At 46.3% G+C, this 15,421-nt stretch overlaps 1 protein-coding gene across 1 annotated transcript in view; it reads right to left on the reverse strand.

Moving 5' to 3' along the window:
* Positions 1 to 15,421, reverse strand: part of MYBBP1A (MYB binding protein 1a) — a 54,423-nt gene that overhangs the window by 25,574 nt on the left and 13,428 nt on the right. Inside the window, exons 19-23 of the mRNA XM_039705781.1 lie at positions 14,656 to 14,813; positions 13,704 to 13,838; positions 12,394 to 12,499; positions 10,026 to 10,157; positions 8,454 to 8,522 (exon numbers count right to left, since the gene is read on the reverse strand). Of these exons, the coding sequence (XP_039561715.1) occupies positions 8,454 to 8,522; positions 10,026 to 10,157; positions 12,394 to 12,499; positions 13,704 to 13,838; positions 14,656 to 14,813 (600 nt within the window). The remainder of the gene's footprint in view (positions 1 to 8,453; positions 8,523 to 10,025; positions 10,158 to 12,393; positions 12,500 to 13,703; positions 13,839 to 14,655; positions 14,814 to 15,421) is intronic.

The following is a 15,421-nucleotide window of genomic DNA, read 5'->3' on the forward strand; positions in this document are numbered from 1 at the left end:
ATCTCACTGTAAAGAGAATATAAATCATTCCCCAGAACTTCAACAGGATTCTATCCAACATTAATATATCTTGGGTCCATATCACTGAGAGTAGCTCATTTTCTCACACCACAGCCACTTCTTCCCCTCGTGTGTTTGTTATGCCATTATTAAATACATGGCAATGACCCTGTCTCCAAGCAAACTTTTCCCATTTGCTCCACAAACACCTACTCCTCAAACTGTTGGAGGGGCTGTGTTTGGGAGGCTGAGCACAACACACTTGGGTGGTTCAATCTCTTTTTAAAAACTATCAACTTGCTTTTTAAAAACTATCAACTCCCCATGTGTCAGATGGCAAGTTTAATTTAGTAAGCTAGGAAATTACTCAGAGTTGGAACATCACTGCAATATGGTTTAGATCTAACTCAGCAAGTCCATCCTACATGCAGGGCTGCTTCTGCTCTGGAGCACTTCCCTCCTTGGACAGCTCTTACAGCAGCTGTGTCTACAGCAAGAATTAGAGTTTATGTGACCTTTACATTTTCTTATTTCTTCCCAGCAACAAACTGGAATGTTTTCTCCATTACTGAGGATTTGCTACATGATCATCAACACAATCAGCTGAACAGCAGTTAGCAAAATAAATACAGCCTAGATCTCCAGAATCACAACAAAGAGGCAAATAGAAGCTTTTTCATGTTCTGCTTGTGCTGCATTGTGTATGGTGGAATACAGAGATAACAGGGCAGTGTCTCTGTGCCAGTCAATTAATGCTGGTATCACTATGCATTTGTTTGTGGGCAATGCAGGCAAGTGTCTGACACTTCTGCAGACACTTCAGCAAAGACAGAGGCCATTAGAAGGCACCAAGAAGTACAACAAAAAATATCTGTTAGAATTAAAAACAAACAAACATAAACATCTCACAACATGTATGATGCTTCCAAGAAACCCTGCAGGTTCAGTGACAGGGGTCCACATTAAACTGAAATACACCAAGTTCTCAATGCAAATAAAAGTGAAAACTCATGTCATAGGATTTTGAGCACTCAGCTTTAAATGCAGTCAGGAGGACCTGAAAAATTTAAACATACCTTTTTAAATTTTCAACCATTTCACACAAGTAAGAGAGAAACACAAGTAAGAAAGCAGCTTAAAAAGCAACTCCTCAGGGAGACACATTTTGCTGTGGCATCAGAAGCCTTTCCAAAAACATCAGAGACTATTTATAAATGCTGTCAATGTTCTCCTGCTCATCAAAGGAAAATGGTTTTTCTGTGCAATCCCACTGCAAGAAACACTCTCAAAAATGCAAGGTTGGGATGCAATAAAGTCCACATGCACAACCATCCTAAAGGTCTGGGAACTAAAAATCTCCATACAAAAATGTAGAGCACTCTGGCTCTGACCCAGCAAAGCATCTAAGAATTTAACTGCCTTCCCTTCAACTTCAGTGGACAGTTTACACATCCAGAGCTAGCTCATGTCCCAGGGCTTTGCTGGCTTGTGATGAAATAGATCAAACATGCCCAAGAGCCCACCCATAGCTCAGCCTCACCTTGCACAACACAGACTCTCCTTGACCATCCCCTCACGCAAAACACAAACAGGAACAGGACACTGACTGGAGCCAAAGCATGTCAGCTTGACATAGATTTTCCAGCTGCAAATGGTTTCTTTTTATTGAGGAGACGGCACATACTGACCCAAGGAAGATGAAAAGGTAGGATTTGACTGACAGCACCTCTCCAGCACTGCATCCCTGGGATCTCACTGCCTGGGGACAACTCACCTCCTGAAGCTCTGACCACCAGTGACACCTGACAGAGGACACAGGACAGGGTGTGTGACTGTGCCAAGGGACAGAGGATGCTCTGAAGGAAGGGAGCCTTTCACTCATGGCCCATTGCTCACTCCCCCAGCTGCCTGCCCAGGGCTCATTCCTCATGCAAAGGAGGTAGAGCTGAACTGGTGCTGTTCTTATCTGGGGAGGTTTATTTTGCTTCATTTTTAGTAACAGCTTATGCAAAATGTTCCATAACAAGCTCTTCCTCTACTACCTGCTGGCAGCTATCTGTGAGCACACAGGCAGGGCATGGTGCATTAATGTGGGGATCCATTCATCTCCCCCAGCATGAAGTGAAATACTCCCAAACACTCACACAGAGGGGTGCTGGCTTCTGAGGCTTTGCAGCACTTTTACTGCTCTTGCTGCATTAAAGTTTAATTAATTTTTAACTTAGATATTCACATAGAACATAAACTGTTCAGAAGGACAACTGTCAACCAGCCAAGACCTCTTTGGCAGGAATTTGGGATGATATTTTACTTCTCTGGTGACGGCAGCTCTGGCACAGACCTTCTTCAGTTCTGTAAAATTCTGTCTATATATGTTTGATCCCTTTGGGGAGACTGCCAAAGCACCAAGATTAATTAGCAACTTACCTAAAATACACTCTCTATCAGACAGATCTTAAAGGGTTCCTTGTCACAGACAGCTTTACAAAAACACATTCTGAAATACTAATGAATCTGTATGACATAAGATGACATTTTGAACTCTGTCTCAGTGCCCATTCTCATTCCCACACTAAGTAAAATTACTTTCATTAGTTTCATGACAGCTCTGCACTTACATCAGCTCTGCAGAGTTCCAGCCAAATCACAGAAAATAAACTCACTTGATGGACAAATACAGCCTCATTATGCTTCCAGCTACTGCAACATCCTCAATCAATATGGCTTTGAATGTAAATAAGAAGGCAGAAATGTATTCAAATGGATGTATGACCACAGTGCAAAAGTAATTGCAGAGGCTCTTAGCAATTGTGTTGATGTGTACACTCCCAGTGCCCTTCCCAAAGGAAAACAACAAGGGATGGATATGAAACCATTTCTGTAAACCCATGGAAAGTTTCACACTAGAAAAGGTTTTAAGTGTCTGCCACGAGCAAGATGGAGACAGCACCTTACTCCTGGCAGTAGTAATTTTCATTTATTAGTGCTCATTTCCAAACTGGTTCCAACACTGCTGGCCAACAAGCTGGACCTCTCAGGGAAAAGCACAGCTGTTCCAGGCCAGGCTTCCAGAGGCTGTGCTGCAGCCTGTTTCCAGCTGGGAGCCTGCAGGAGCCTGCATCAGCAGCACAGCTGGGACTGCAGTGCAGGGAGCCACACTTCTCCCTCTTCACCTGATCCTCACGCTCATCAGAGAGAGTTTTGAGGGTAGAAACATTAGTTCATGGACTCATGCAGTCCCCATCAATGGGCATGGGGGAATACTGCAGTGAGAACCCCACCACAATCACCAGGGCAGCACTGAGGGGTTTGTGCAGCAGCAGCCTCAGCCCAGGGATAGCCCAGGACTGCACAGTTACAGAATTAGATGTTACTGTAGCTCTGCTCATCAGACCAATACAGCTAAAAATAAACCAGGAAGACATTCCTCACCTAAGGCTCAGGAGGGTTCTGGTATGTAGCTGAGTCATGCAATAATCATCAAATTAAACACATCTTGATCCCTGATTTATGCTCCATCAGCACAAACCAAAAAAACAGGTTTTTGTGCATATTGAAAGAGCAACGCTACACCCACTGAAACAGGCACAAGGAAGTAATGTGATGGTCAAGGTCTCCTGGAAAGTAAATGCAGCAGTAGGAATGAATTGTCCTAAGAAAGGAGGAAGTGAGGACTAGCTCACACACATTTTTCTCCAAACAGAATTTGAGAGAATATGTTTAGTGCTTGTGGAACAAGCTTCATCCATGAAACGGCAGAAGCCTCCCCCATGCTGTCAGCAGCACACACGTTCTGCTGGCTAACTGCACTGCCAGTGAGATCTGTGCCAGCCACTCACCACAATTCACTAGCACCAGGACAACTCAAAGGGACACTGCAGGCTCCCCTTGTGATGAGCTGTCATTGCCCCATACCAGCTATCCCTGGGTCTCTTTCCCCAGCTGCCACTTGCACCCGAGCACTCAGAGCATCAGAGTGTGACAGGCACGTGCCTGGTCACTGCCCTCCAGGAATGGCAGCTGCACTTCAGGAAGCTGCACTTCACTCTGGTGCAGCACCTTGTCTGTAAGGAAGAGCTCTCAGACCTGCCTGGATGTACCAAAAGATTGTGATGTGGGCACTGGCCCCATTCTCCTGCCACTGAAGACATTTCTGCAAGGACAAGGTCACAGCGTGACTGATTCTTAGCACCTCAGTCTGCAGAACTGCATTCAACAACTTAGATTAGACTGCACTACAAAGTCATTCTTTACCTCTTTCTCCCTTTTTTTACTTTAACCTGCAGCACTTCTCCCACTCTAAAGGTCCTCTTGAAAAGCTTCACAGTTGCTGCTTGCAATCAAGTGATTTTGTACAGTTTCTAGTCACTTCTTTCAACAACAGAGAACACTGCAGGGACACATGGCAGGGATGAGGCAGGCCATATTCTCAGAAGAAAGTACAGCCTTAAGTTACATGTTGGTTTAACATACATATGGGATGGCAAGGATCAACAAAAGTTTGTGAAAGGCATCCCAACTGCAACTGTAGAAAAAAACAAAATTAAAAAGCCCACAAACAAAACAAAACAAACAAAAAAAACCACCAGATTTCTCAGTTCAATAAATGAGTGACAACCAAACACTATTTTTTTTAAAGCCTGAAGCATTTTAACTTTCACACAGGCATGTTTGGGACTTAAACTTCCCACTTGAAGAAAGGCAGAGTTTGAAAACAGGCCAGCCAATATCACTGAGCACTCAGAGCACCAGCTGCCACAGGCACAATGCATTTGAACTAGCAGGGCAGTCACAGGGTCCTGCAGCCAGTGTGGGCTCACAGTGGGTGAGAAGTGAGCTGAGAAGCATGAACTGCCTGGAACAAGGTTTTGCAGATCCACTGCCACACACATCTTGTATCTTTCTGATGTAGAGGTTTAAACAGGTAATAAATGAATTCAGGGTGAGATGACAACCCCCTTCCCTGATTAAAACCTCCATTGTTTTTGTTTCCCCACTCACAAATAACACTAATCTCTCCATCTCTTTCCTTTTCCAGGGAAACTGCTGCATTGCATCTGTGCCCCAGGAGAACATCAGAGGAGCAGAACTTGGCCACAGGTACAAGCTTCAATCCCAGTAAGACCACTTCAAATTCACCTTTCCAGTTTAGAACTTGTTACACAGGTTGAGCTTACTGCTAAGAAAACAGACCAACCCAATCACTGTGAGCCACACTTAAAACTGCCCTGAGAGCTCTCACCCCTCCTCAAGTGTTGTTTTATCTCACAAATTACTTCAACATGGAGCTGAACAACCTCACTGCTCCTTTAGGCATGTAGGAGTAGTGTCAGAGGAAAAGACTGACAATGTCAGTCACTATACTATAAAAAGTTTTAAAGCTTCCTTCTCTTCTGCTAAATTCTACATCAAGATGCAACCTTTGAGTATCTCCAAAACACCCAGGCCAAAGGAAAGCAGCTCCCAGAAAGGCATGTAACACCCACCCAATAGCTCCATACACCTCTGCTGTAAAGACACAGCACTGCCACTGAGGGTTTGCTGCTCTCCAGGTTTTAGAGGTGACCAGCTGAGGGACACAGGATGCACAGAAAGGCTGCAGCAGTGCAAGACCCAGTTGCCTGGGTCATCAGCTATAGCCAACAGTCCACATACAATCTCTTCTTTACAATATTCTTGTACTGACTTCACAGAAGCTATAATTTCACGTTAATGAGCACTGCCTCTGATGAAACAAATCACAGCTTTCAGCCAGACACTCCTGCCCCTGAACAGACTGTCCCTCTGCTGTAAGTGAATTGACTGAAGCTAACTTTAACATGGCAAAAAGGAGGAGAAAAACTACATGTGCAAGGGCAAGGTAAGTTTTCAGCCAAATCACCCTCGTGTCCCATTTTGTGATGTAAATGCACAAACACCTGGGCAGCAGGCAGGCAGAGAGGTCCCCAGGAGTAATGGCTGGGGCTGGAGAGGCCAGGCTGCTCCTCTCCCAGCCAGTGCCAGCTGAGCAGCATCTGAATGCTTCCTGCATTTCCCACAGGATCTTCTCTGCTACCTCTGCCCAGAAACTGAGTGTGACAGCCCTGCAGCAGGCACAGGAACAGCAGTGCACACACAGTCCAGGTTTGCTGTTTCTTAACCAGACCCCAGGCCTTGCTGTACACAGTGTTCTGCAAACCACCTCAGCCAGGCTGGTCAGGCAAATCACTCAATGACCAAGTTTAACTTTACACCAGAGGCCCCAGCAAGAGCAGAGCTTCTTGAAGTAAGAGCTGGGCAAGTAGGCCAGTGGCCACAAGTTCTTACTTAGAGGCCCTAAAAATAGGGACCAGTCTGGCCGAGAGGAGCTGTGGAACAGACCCCCTGCCCCCATGCTGCTCTCACAAACCTCCAGGTACATAGGGTGAGGAGGCAGGAACAGCCCTCACATCCTCTTCACAAACCACTTTTCATTTTGTTCACAACTCCCTTAAAGCTCAAGCTGAAGGTGCATCTCCTCCCCCAGGCTGGCTGGGGCAGCAGCCCTGCTGGCCCAGAGCCCCAGGGTTCATTGTCAGGGCACCACAAGACACCTGCCCAGAGCTGAGCCTCCACTGCCCAGAGCTGAGCCTCCATGGCTCTTCCACCTGCTGTGGCCCTGGCACACCCTGCTCAAGCTATCTGCACAGCCAGAAGTCAGAATCCAGTGGGATCAGCTGTCCTTAGAGATGCAGCAGCCATACCCAGAACAACCACCACTAACAAGTGGAGTGTTAGAACAGGAATTAAGGCTCCAGTCTCTGGGACTAAGCTAGTTTAATGATTAGAAGCCAATATTCAGGGCTAAAAGTGGAAGACCACCCCACTCGCCTCTCTGTTGTCAGGGCTGGCCAAATTCAGAGTGTCATGAGAGCTTTGGTGTTTTCAGTACCCTTGAGTTAGGACAGCCCTTTTGGAAGCTGAGTCCTTCCACCTCATTTTCCCAGAGGCTGCCAGGGAGAAGTTACCCCCCTGCTTTACCCACATCACTTTGCCATATATACCCACCTAGCTTGACTTCTACCCTACCCACCAGGATACCACCAAAACACATTTGCACTGAGAATCAGTGGGAAATTGAACTGAAGACCTGACAAACTGGACATTTGATGCTGGGAAGCCAGAATTCCTGAAAAGGAAGCACTGCAGAAAAAGTGTAAAGCTGCATCTCCAAACTCCACAGGCTTACCAGAGCTCACTCTCCATGTGCCTTTGTTTGAACAGCAGTATATCCATTTCTGTACCCAGCTCCCACACACTCCACATGTCCTCCCCTACTCCTCCCACCCACAGGCAAACAGGCTCTGCAAACAAAGCTCAAGCAGCTTGGTGGAAGCCCTGGAAGAAGCAGAATGCTATTCCCTGTGGAGAAGAAAGATAATGGAAGCTCCACATAATGGAGCTGTCTGCTTGGGATGCTGTTCTGGTCTCTTGAGGATGGGATCAAGTATGTGCCTTACAATTAATTTGTTGTTTGTGTAACACATCCTTATTATCATCCACTGAAATTATTAATAGCTCCATTCACTTTTTTTTTTTTTTGTCTTCTTTAAATCAAAGCCATTCCTGTTGGGTAAAACAGTCTGAACTGCAATTTACACTGACAATGTAAAGCAGCCCTACAAAACACATACCTACCCCTCCACATTCCCTCCAATGATCAGAAACAATAAAACAGCTATTTATGACACAGGGAGATCAATCTAGATGCACTTCTGCAGGGGACAGACACAGGGTACAGCTGGGGGGTGGGAAAGTTGGAGGCAGTGCTACTGGCCTAGAGGGGTTTTGGTTATTAACTGTGTGGAAGGCCCCCCCAGTGCACTGAAAATCCAGACAGGCCTCATTCCCTGCTCCAGCAACACTGAGCTGTGCACTCACCCTGCAATGTTTTATTGATAAGGCTCCACTAATTTTGTGTTAGTCAGGCACAGGCAATGAACCATCAAAAATCAGATCTGTGGTACAGGTGGTTTTAAACTACATACAGCAGCACACAGACTTTAAAATGCAGGACAGCCAGCAAGGCACAGAACAGACTGACCTCGAGGTAGCATGAGGAGGCAGGGACCACAGCACACTCCATTAATACTGAGGAACATCTCACCAAGAAGGAGGTAATCAAGGAATAAGCAATGGAGTCAACCCCTACCACAACCAGGCCTCAACCCTGAGAGCTGCAGGCAGTTTTTAAAGGAGATGCTACCAAAGAACTCTCATCACTGTGGATATATTGTGTGTCACTTCCACAGATTCACACACCTGAAGCAGCAAGGCTGTACTTGCAAAAGCTCTGCCCCTCTGAAAGCCACTTCCAAAATTTGGCAGCCCTAAAAGTATATTATAAACATATTAAAAATCATCTGAGCTGCCATGTTTAAGTTACTTCTCTGACTGACTGTTATACAGCTTTGTTTGTTTACTTTCATTCTTACCTGCTGATGTTGCCTGGTTGCTGCTGTGATAAACTCAACCAGAGTATCTACTAATGGCTTACACATGATCTGTAACAAAGAAAGACACAGCCTCTCATTAGTGGTTTGCTGACAGGTTTGTTTTTTCAAGCAAAAAAGTCTATATTTTACACAGCCTCCAGAGTAAGAAGAAAATGATACAAGAAAGAGAAGTGCCCAGAAATCAGCAACAGTTTATTTGAAAATTGACAGTTTTTTTCACACCAGCTCTGAGTGAAATCTTGATCACAACAAAAAGCAGCAGCAAAGCTCTTTCACCTGGAAAAATCAGGCAAGCATTTTTCACCCCCTGTACTCTGCCAAGTGAAAATTAAAGTCTGCATCTGGCTGACACTTTGTGTAGTGTCAATTCACATTGTGCACAGCCCCAGTCCCAGGCAAAGAAGAACATGGTGAGTTGTGTGGGGTGGTCTCTCCTCCCAGGGAACAGATGACAGGACAAAAGGAAAGGACCTAAAGCTGCACATGAGGAGGTTTACATTAGGCATAAGGACAAATCTCTTCACTGAAAGGGTTGTCAGGCACTAGCACAGGCTTCTCAGGGAAATGGTTGAGTCACCATCCCTGGAGGTATTTACAAAGACATGTAGATGTGGTGATTTTAAAAGATAATTCCACAAAGAACAGTTACATGGAGTCCAAAGGCTTTAGAAACCTGCAGATGGGATCTTAAGTTTGCTGTCCATGTGGGCAACACACAGCCCTGCTCTCCCTCCATTTCTCAAAGGTACAAGGTATCATGGGCTGGTGCCCTAACAAACCTGGCAAGCAGAGGAACTCTCTCCTGGATGGAGTCCTCAGCCTGGAAGCATCCCGCCCCAGTTACACAAGCCTACATCTCCTCCCACCCTCACATCAGCCATCAATTCTAAAAGGTTTGGAGAAAGGGTTTCTGGCAGCTGTCTCCAGCTTGCTCTGACCTAGAAACCCCTGAAGAAGTGTATGACATTCAGGCCCATGGCCTGTTTCTTAAGAACTGGCTGTCCTCATAGAAGAGACCAGCCCCAGGCTTGGGTCAAGCTTGCAGGAAATACCCTAAACATTTCAGACACTTGCACTGTCTGAATATCAACCTTGAAGATTAGATTCCAATTAGACTTTACACTCCTCAGCCTTCTTGGAAGAAAATTGCTAAATTGAGCATGCAGTGAGAGCAGAACTGGACAGGAGCTACACTGGTTGTTCAAACAAGGTGACCTGTTTTGCCTTTGTGCAAACCTTGCTCATCTATGTTGTCTTGAATACTGGTAAAAAAGTAAAGCTTCTTAGGCTGTGTTTTAAAGAGCAGTCTGCTGTTCACCTGCTTTCTGCATGCAGTATCCCAGCCCAAACCATAAATAAGTCCTGGCCTCCTGCAGTGCTGCTATAAAAACTGAGTCTGAGTTTAAGAGTCTGAGCAGGTGAAAACCCAAGGAAACCTGACAGCAATTTCAAATGTCTGCAATAAAGCAGAGAGGTTTCTCTCCCTGCTTTGCCCAGAATTATAATCATACTTTGGAGGCAGCAGAAGACAACAGAGCCAGCAGCACTTACTGGGAAGCGTTTGAAGAGATCATGGAACATGGAGAATGTAAGGGGGCTGTTCCGTTTGCTCAGGAACTGGGTCAGTGCCTGCTGATAGATAGCTGCCACCTTCTTCACATTCAAACAGCCTGGGTTCAAAAGCTGCAGGGAAGAAAAGAGAACAAAAGCATTTCCAGTGAAACACAAGAATGAATCACTAACTATGAATAAATTAATTTTCATCAGTTCTAAGAGGTTTTCCCAACAAGTAGTTGAGATATGACACAGAACCATGAATAAACAGCCAAGTGGGCCCCCAATATGCTCTCCCAGGCACTGACAGCCATATGACCTTGTCACTGAAGGGCAGCACAGCTTCCTAGAAGGACTACACCCACTCCATGTAGTGTGGGGGCTGTGCTCTAGGCTGTGGTTGGCATGTCTAGTACACCAGGCTCACAGGGCACTGCAGGCCCATGCTGCAGTAGATGGGCTGTGCACATGGTGTTTGTTCTCAGATGAAGAGATACTGGTATCTGTAGATTTCAGTGTATGTACATATCTGTATCTACACACACTTAGCACCTATGTCCAGGACTCCTAGGTACTCAGCAGACAAGTCCTAGCACTGATCAGGGATCCAGCAATCCCAAAACTGTGTCCATGTTCCAATATCCCCCTCTGGTGGGGAACAAGAATCCCAGACACACAGCAACCTGCTCAGACTACATGGATCTAAACAAACAGGAGTCATGGCAGAGCCAAGTGTGGAGCACTTCATCCCAACATTCCTGACTGTTCTCATACTGCCAGGGAAGTACTGCTCTTTGGCAAGAGTGAAAAATTAGGGCCCAGGAGGAAAAAACTGTAATCTTCACAATAGTGAACCTCTGCCCAAGGAATTTTTCCACGGCCCCATGGAAACCTAAATCCAAGTTTACATGGTGTCCTGCTCTCAGGTCAAATTCCCACTGCTACTGCAGCTGAGCACAGGCTAAAGTGGAACAAGGAAGATGGGTCTTGAAATATTACCTCAGTTTTTCTAGTTGAGTGTCTCTACTTAGCAGTTACTTGATACACATGTCTGCAGGGGAAATAACTGATTTCTCCTTCCATACATATATTTACTGAAAAAATTCTATAGTTTTTCCTTAGATTTGGCTACTGCATCCTAGTGTCTCTAGTTCCACTTTCCTGCTTATTAAAAGCCTCCAAATTATGCCCACAAAGCACAGCTCACTGGAAACACACAACACCTCTGTCTCTGGCTCCCCCCTGCAAACCTCCCTGGCCTCAACACAATGTCAGTCAGCATCAGCAGCATGACATGAACTGAGCTGTCATCTCTCTCAAACTGGCAGCTCATGTCAGCTGCTGGCTCTGTCCCTGCCTGGCCAGGACCAGAGCTCTGCTCCCACTGGAATAAGAAACTGCACAAAGATGCTGTGAAGCATGCCTCACTCTAGCCTCAAAATCAAGTATGTTGTTTATATTCCCCCCCAGATCTCCCATTTTGTTTTTCTTTCACAAAAGGCCCAGCACTGCACAGGAGCTATTTGGATTAACCCCCTCCACCTCTCCCTAAGCCCCAGAAACACTGGCTCTCTTTTCAGCCTCCAGTAATACTTCAATGTGTGTTAATTTCCACAAGGGAGCTCTGTTTATTTTTCTACCTCACAAGATGTCAGCAAGATGAAGGCACTAATTCCTGTGATCAGTTTGAGGGGTTCAGAGGCAAGGCCAGGGTCAGCTGCTGACACTTAGACACTGCTTGCTGCGTTTCTAGTGGAGGTGACTGAAGTGGGCTGCCCAATATAAAGGGTCACCTACTCTGAGACCTGTGAAATGCAGCAGAGACAGTAGGTGAAAGGGGATCAGACTAAGGGTCTTCTAGTAATGGACACCTGTAGCACAATCAAATTTTGTCCCTCCAAACAACTGCCACTGAAATCAGGGCTGCTCCAAACACTCTTCACCCTTCACCTTAGCCCAAACCTCAGGGGAATAGGAGTTTACTCTCATCCATCACTGCTCTGTGTCTTCCTGTTCCTCAGCACCCTCTGGAAAAAAACTCAAGAGTGACTGCCAGGAATTTAATGGAAAAACCAGCAAATGAGGGAGAGCAGCACAAACACCCATGAGGCTTCTGTGGACATCAACATGGATCCACTGAATCAGCAGCCCCTGTGGCTATGGGCAAGCAGGCAGGAAAGGGTGAAAGGCAGGAGGGTAAGGGCCAGAAAGGCACAGGGAACTTTTCAGTCTCATGGAGATCAGGTAGACAGGTACCTGCAAGCAGCAGGCCCAGTGACAATGAACACGGAAAGGTCACTCAGCAGAACCAGGTAATGCAGCTTTACTGGCAAAACACATTCTCAGGAGCAGCCTTGAGTCTTACCTGACATGCCTGCTTTGCTCTGCTGTCACTCTGTTTCTCGGGCTCAGGGGGAGGAGCAGTTGATGATGTGTTTCCTTTCAACACTTTGAGCAGGTACAATGAGGCACTATAAAAGAAAAGGGGAGAACACAGCAGTTACCACAGTGCCACAGTGAAGCTACCTAAGGGCAGAGGCCAAGTGGCACAGACAGCTTACTCTGTAGCAAAGATGGTTACAGAATTTGAGAGGGTCCCTTCTCTCAGTCTAACCCACTCTGGCCCTACCTAAAGAGAAAGAAATCTCAGGAAGCTGAATCATTTCATTATGTGTCATCACAGTCAGATATCCCCACTCTCAGCCTGGTTTCCTCAAGCTCATGCTTTTGACTGGCACTGCTGCAGGAGTTCTGCACCTTGCCCAGGGTTTCTGAGCCTGCACAGCTCAGCCAGGACTGCAGCACGGCCTCTCAGCCTCAGCTGCCATGTGCTGGAGAACTCAGGCTGGAGAACTCTCCACTGGGAGAGCATGCAGACCTCTGTGCTTGTGGAAAATGCAGTATTTACTGGGCACTGCCAGTGCAGGGAAGCTGTCAGGGAGCCATGCAGCATACACAGCCAGCCCCATGCTGCCACAAGTACCACAGTTCCTGCACAGCCATGGGGCAGATGTGCTGCAGAACCAACAATGTCCAACAGCACTGGGTTGACCATGCAACATGGCACCCACTGCACACACAGCTGAGCTGAAATATCCCAGACTGAGTTGGAAAGTCCTCGTGAAACTGGCTACATGACACTAGACAGCCTGCTGGTAAATGGCACTCCTATTTACACCACAGAACAGCAAGACCACTCATCTTTCTAACAAATACATATCTGGGTATCCTAATTTTGCTGTATTCTACAGCAAAGGAGAAAATACTGGTAGGTACAGTCAGGATTCGATGGCTATTGCCTTCATTATGCTATCATGGAGACAATAAACACTGCATTTAAAGAACAATCATCACAGGTTGATTAGGAATTACACTCATTCCCCACTGAAGCACACACACTGCATTACTCCCAGAGGAAGCCTCGAAGCACTTCCCATCAGACAGCAATGCTATCCCACACCATTTCTGTATCACAGAAGCTATGAAAGACAATCACCAAAACCAGACATATTTGAAAATGCTTCAGACTGCCAGGACTGACTAGTCCTTATGTAAGACACAGATGCTGGTACCAAACCTTCTGCAAGGCTCTTGCTTCCCAGACCCCTCAACACACAACATCACACCTGCTCAGATCTCACAGCATCAGCAGAGAAGCTCCTTATGAACACTCACCTGAAGTAATAGAGAGCCACTGCAGAGTCGCTGTGCTTGCAGGCTTTCTTGACCAGTCTCTGCACTAAAGCATGCACATCCTCCTGCAGGGAGGCCACTCTCTTGCAGTACTGCTTGTTGCGGCACAGAGAGTTCCTGCACACAAATGCAAAGCTGTTACCTACAGAGCTCTGGGGAGGATGGCCAGGAACACTTATCACTTTATCAGAGTGAGTGAGAGCAAAAGCAGAACACAGTGAGTGGTGACAAACAATGCTATCTGTGGGCAGCACATGGCTGTGGCAAGAAGGGTAAGGAGTCTGAACACTCTTCACTTTCAAGCACAAATTCAGGCATCAGAGCTGACTTTCCTTCAGAGCTCCCACAAAGGGCACTAACTACCTCAAACCTTGTTACTTCACAACTGCTTCTCAACTGGGGAGAGAGAGCAGCACTGAAAATGCTTTAGGATGTCAAGAAGTGGTGCACACAGGACACATGTGACACAGCATGCATTTTATCTGTCTAGCTGGTATCATCCCTCACTTCTGGCCCTGAACAGAGAATTTGCACTCTGCCTGCCTCAGAAATAACTTGTTGAGAGTTTGTTCCAGCCACAGCAGCAACTCTGAAAGCCTTGGGAGTTGTTGCATGGTCTGACTCAGAGGTCAGAGGCCCATGGAGGTATTCAGTGGCTCCATACTTGCAGTACCTGTGCTTGTTCTAGAGGCTTCCACCTGCAAACAGGTTTGACACTCCAAGTCCTTTAGCACAGAAAATCCAGATCCTAATTCCTTTCCTCCAGGTTATGACTAAGCACTGTGTATGTGTGTGGTGCTATTAATCTAACCTACACAATCTCTAAGCATAGCAATTGCCTTCAGCCTTAGAAAGACCAGCTCCTGGTGTCAACCAACACCACAGCTGTTTATCAAAAGCCACTCTCTATTACCTGGAGGTCAAGGACACTTACTTGAAGATACTAGCTGTTTTCTGGAGGAAATCCACCTCCTGCTTGTCAGAGTCTGAGCTCATGCATTGTTCAATTAATTGAAGCAGGGGCTCAATGATATCAAACACCAGGGGGTTCTCTGCTTGTTTAACCAGGAACACATCAATGAGATCCAACACCTGCAAACACAGTTATCCATGTGAGGAGTACAGCACACAGGGAAGCAAGATGGATTTACACAGAGCACCTACCAGTAGGCTGTAGAGCAGCTGGAGGGGGCTGAAGAAAATTATTTACAGCTGAGATCTGTACACATTCTGGTGTCATTTCTACTGTTAAGGCATGGGAAACTGAAAATTAAAATTTGAAACTGAAGATTGAGAGTTGTCTGTTGGTTCCAACTCTATTTCATGCAGTGACACCATTTAGAAAGAACAGTTACAAGAACCAGTGTCACCTGGCCAGACCTGCAGTCACTCTAACCTGGCACAGGTCCCTGTTAGCACCACTGACTGACAGCTCTCACCCCTGCAAGCCCCCTTGGATTACAGACAGTGCACCAGCATAACATCAGCCTTTTTATAGAACAGCATCAGAATGGAAATGCAGCACAGCCACTGGCCCACTTCACTATTCAGCCTTGGCTAACTGCCTCCTGACTCCCATTTCTGTCTGGGAGCAGCTGGAGCTGTCCCTGGCTGCTGGAATGTCCCAGAAGGTCCATGCTGACACCAAGCGGCCTGACCTCAGCATTACAGTCAAAACCAATCAGGGGGTTTAGCAAAAC

The sequence above is a fragment of the Passer montanus genome, unplaced genomic scaffold, assembly GCF_014805655.1.
Source record: "Passer montanus isolate IOZ18808 unplaced genomic scaffold, ASM1480565v1 scaffold184, whole genome shotgun sequence".
NCBI lineage: Eukaryota > Metazoa > Chordata > Aves > Passeriformes > Passeridae > Passer > Passer montanus.